Here is a 4,319-nt window from a genome sequence, read left to right on the forward strand (position 1 = left end):
CCTTTTTTTTTTTTTTTTTTTTTTTTTTTTTTTTTTTGTGGTACACCGGCCTCTCCCTGTTGTGGCCTCTCCCGTTGCGGAGCACAGGCTCCGGACGCGCAAGCTCAGCGGCCATGGCTCACGGGCCCAGCCGCTCCGCAGCATGTGGGATCTTCCCGGACCGGGGCACGAACCCGTGTCCCCTGCATCGGCAGGCGGACTCTCAACCACTGCGCCACCAGGGAAGCCCATGGAGAGCACCCTTTTTGAGGCTCACCCCTTGCCCTCATCTCCCACATCTAAGAATTGGCCTTTAGTTGCAGATTGCTCCCTGAGAGCACTGGTCATGATTCCCTTGAAGGACCAGAAGGCCACCAAAGCCTCCTAACTCCGTTCCCTGCCTTGGACTCCGCCCCCGGCTCCAATCAGTCCTCCAGGGCTCCTCCCGGCTCACTTTCTCTCCAAAGTACTATTGTCAGCTCACACAGCCCCGCCCGAGGGTGACAGTAGCCAGGACCTGTGGGCCATGACCCGAGGCCCTCGAGGTCCGCCATTATCTCCCCAACCTCCGTCCAGCAAACACTGGCTGGACCTCACTCTGTGTCTGGGGGCCGTCTGTGCCATATGCTGAGACCACAGAGATGACCAAGAAAGCTCCGCAGTGCCCTCAAGGAGCTCACGGTCTTTACCTGGCTCCCAAGCGAATGCAGTCACTGACCCCTAAGCTGCCTCTGCCTCGTTACTCAAGTCACGGCACCTCTGGGCCACAGGGCCCTTCCCCATCAGCCAGGGTCTCTAAAGGCCAAGAGCAAGCCCTGCCTCCTCTAAGCAGCTTTCCTGGACCTCCTAGCTCACAGAAGCCTTTCTGTCCTCTGCCCTCCTACACATCCCCTACCTGTCTAGTCTATTACCCTTCATCTCATGTACCATATTGTAAAGAAAAGCCAGGAACTGACAGTCTCTCTCTTTCTGGAACTAGATTATAAGTGCTTCAAAGGCAGAGACGCTGCCAGACTTCGTTCTGATCACAGCAGGTGCCCTACGAGGCAGAGGGAAGAGCCTGACACCTCTGGCTTCAAACCTCAGCTGTGCCACCACTGGTTGTGTGACCTTGGGCAGGTCACTGGGTCTGTCTGAGCCTCAACTGCCTCATAAGTAAAATGGGGATACTTCCACGCTGGCATGGTGAACGGTAGGAGGACGAAATGAGAAAGCAGCTGTGAAAAGCACGGGCGATGCTCACAAACAATTTTTGAAAAGAGAACTGGCCGTTTGTGGGCTCACGATGAGCCTGTGGGCGACTCCCGTAGCCTCTTGGCAGGAGGACCACTCACCTGCCAGGTGCTGAGCCCCTGGAAGAAGAAGAAGAGTGCAAAGCCCCAGACCACCGAGGTGCAGATGATACAGAGCAGGGGAATGAGCTTGATCCTCTCCCCGCTCCGGAGCTGGGGGGAAGATGGGGAAAAGCAGCCTGAGGGCCCTGCCCCACTTCCTGGCCTGCCCTTGAAGCGCCGTCCCAGGCTTTCAGGATGGATGCTTTAGGAAGCCTTCCTGGATCCATCCCATCACCCTACACAGCTCAACTTGTCCCCACACTAGCAGCCTGGTGTCCTCACCCCTGAGGTCCACCCTGGCTGGGCCTCCATCCATGTGCCCAGAACCCTGTGCTGGGGGGTGTATGGCCTGGGGGCTCCTCTCACGTTGGATGGCACGAGGGGCCCTTGGGAAGCACCTAGCCCTCGGAGGCCCAAGCCCAACACACACTCAGCAAGCCCCACCTCCTCAACCCCTTCTCCACAGAACGGGGCTCTTGCCAGCTGTGGCCTCAAGTGCTACCAGTTCTACGGGCCATACTTAGAATACAGAAGGGGCTCAGGAAACGGGTCTGAGGATATAGCTGGCTCCCGGGGAGTACGTGCAAGAGACTAGCCTCTCCCCTCCTCAAGACTCAGTAGCCTGGAGAGATGGACAGAAAAATTCTCACTCCCTCTTGGTGCTGCCCCAGGGAGGCTGTGCCCATCTCCCTCCCCACAAGGCAGAGCAGCTGGCTGAGGGGCTCAGCCATCCCCGCTCACCTTCATAATGATGTAGAAGGCAAAGTAAAGAAGCAGGTTGCAGATGCCAATGGCCAACAAGTAGGAGGCAAAATCATTGGGACGCATGATGAGCCCATAGGCAGCCCTGGCAGGAGGGAGGAAGAGCTAGTGAAGCAGGGGAGGAGCAAGGAAAGGGCTCTCCCTCCCCACCAACCCATGTCTTATGAGGATGTGGGGCTGGGTTCAGAGGCCCACAGAAGATTCTAGAACCCCAGGGGCCGACACCTCTCTCTCCAGCCCCCATGTCTCATGCCCAAATTTGTCCATGTTCCCCACGGAAGCCCATGGCTGGCCAAGCACCGAGCTGCCCACCCAGCCTGGCTACACAGATGATGGCCGGACTCACAGTGACCAGTTGATAATGTTGCCCATAACCAGCAGCACCATGCGGTCCTGGAGGGAAGCAGAGACAGGGGAACTGAGAGACAGGGAGAGAAGTGGAGGGAGGCCCGTCAGAGGGTCCCCACCCCGCCCCTGGACTCTCAGCTGCGCTCCGAGTGCCCCCCAGTGGAGGGAAGAGGAAGAGTGGAGATAGAGGAGGAGGGGCCCGGGGAGCTGGGCAGGTACCACGTAGAGGGGCCCGCTGCACTGCCGGATGCAGTCCGTGTAGAGCACGTGGAGAATGCGACGGCAGATCCCCGAGTCTATAAGAAGGGAAGGTGCTGAAAGGCACGGGCACCCTTTTGTCCCGGCCCCTGGTCTGTGCCAGCTGAGAGGACCCAGGGCCTCTCGGGGGCACAGCTGTGCCAAGGCCTCATTGAATTCCGTACCCAGTGACTCCCCTGGGCCCCCTGTGAGAGGGCAGAACCCAAAAGTCTCCCGTGAGAACAGGTCCCCGAGGCCACCAACCCCAGCAGGCCCCAGGCGAGCGCTCACCCAGCTTCCAGCGGCCCATGTAATAGAGCTGTGTGCTGAGGAGCAGGGTGGCAATGATGTGAATGACCGAGAAGATGACCCAGAATGCTGTGTTCCCTTTGCCGAAGACCTGTTGGGGCCACCAAAGGCAGGGCTGAGGAGAAAGCTGCTCTCCCGGCCTGCCCTTCCTCTGGGAGAGCCGGCTCTAAGCCCACCAGGCTGGGAGGGCACTTTAGGGAAGGAGCAGGGCTCTCTCCTGCAGGGGTGGACGGGGGTGTGTGCACACGTGTGCACCTTTCCTACGGGTGAGCAGAGCAGGCCGGGGCCTCACCACGCCCAGCACAGAGAAGAAAATGACGATGGCCAAGCAGGCATAGGCGCTGTAGGCACTGGCGTTGATGTCTGGGTGCCGCTTCTGGTACAGCTTCAGCATGCAGAGCCCCGCGATCATGTACATGAATGACGTGTCTAGGTGGAGGGACGTGGACGTGAGCTACGGAAACATCTGCGGAGCCCGGGCACGGAAGCCCGGTCCCCACACCTCGTCACAGCCACTGAGCAAAGCTGGAGGCGGGCTGGCGCTTGAACTGCAGCTCCTTAACTGTCCCTGCCACGCCCCACTGCCGCCCCACTGGCTGTCACCCACAGTCTGACTTCCCCTGACGACAAGGACAACTTAGTCCGAGCACTCTGAGATCGGGGACTGCATCTGAATTATCTTTGTTTTCTCAGTGCGTGCACGTGCCTTTCCATAGGAGAGGCTTGAGAGATGCATGAAATAGCATCCAGACACTTATTTTCTACAAGCTAGGATGCGTGTTCACACAGGTCCTCCAGCCCTGGAGTCGCCCACATGGCTGTATCTTGGGGATCCCAATCCCTGCGGGTGAATGGGGATGGCAGACTCAGGCAGATTCCTGTTGAGGTTCAGCCAGGGAAGAGGGAGGCCCCGCTCACCAAACTGGAAATTGGTATAGTTGGGGCAGACGTGATAGCAAGCGCTAAGTAGCCCCTCCATCATCAGGGCCGTGCCCATGGCATAGAAGAGGCCAAAGTGTTTGGGGATCCCACATTCCTGTTGCGGAGAGAGAAGGGAAGGGAGAGATGAGGTAAGGCGGGAAGGGAGGAAGGAAGGGGCCCTAAAGAGGGAGATCATGAGAAAGGAGTGGGATGGGGGGTAGAGTGGGTATTTAGCAAGGGCAGGGCCGGGCAGGGCTGGGCACAACAAAGCTGGGCAGGATAAGACTGGACAGGGCTGGGCAGGGCTGGGCTGGGCTGGGCTGGGCTGGGCAGGGCTGGGCTGGGCTGGGCCAGGCAGATTCCTGCTGAGGTTCAGCCAGCAGGGCAGGGCGGGGCTGGACCCGGCTGCGGTGGGGAGGGCGGGGCTGG

General features: G+C 59.3%; 1 protein-coding gene across 6 annotated transcripts in view; it reads right to left on the bottom strand.

Annotated features, from left to right (window-relative positions):
• The window catches only part of SIDT2 (SID1 transmembrane family member 2), a 16,802-nt gene that overhangs the window by 1,999 nt on the left and 10,484 nt on the right, over positions 1-4,319 (bottom strand). For all 6 annotated transcript variants that reach the window (XM_029207833.1, XM_029207834.1, XM_029207838.1 and 3 more), the window contains 7 exons: positions 3,888-4,005; positions 3,262-3,398; positions 2,952-3,060; positions 2,643-2,719; positions 2,422-2,468; positions 2,055-2,160; positions 1,314-1,424 (listed from right to left, as the gene is read on the bottom strand). In XM_029207833.1, coding sequence (XP_029063666.1) covers positions 1,314-1,424; positions 2,055-2,160; positions 2,422-2,468; positions 2,643-2,719; positions 2,952-3,060; positions 3,262-3,398; positions 3,888-4,005 — 705 coding nt within the window. The remainder of the gene's footprint in view (positions 1-1,313; positions 1,425-2,054; positions 2,161-2,421; positions 2,469-2,642; positions 2,720-2,951; positions 3,061-3,261; positions 3,399-3,887; positions 4,006-4,319) is intronic.

Source organism: Monodon monoceros, unplaced genomic scaffold (assembly GCF_005190385.1).
Source record: "Monodon monoceros isolate NGI ecotype Baffin Bay Population unplaced genomic scaffold, NGI_Narwhal_1 Super_Scaffold_7, whole genome shotgun sequence".
NCBI classification, from domain to species: Eukaryota; Metazoa; Chordata; class Mammalia; order Artiodactyla; family Monodontidae; genus Monodon; species Monodon monoceros.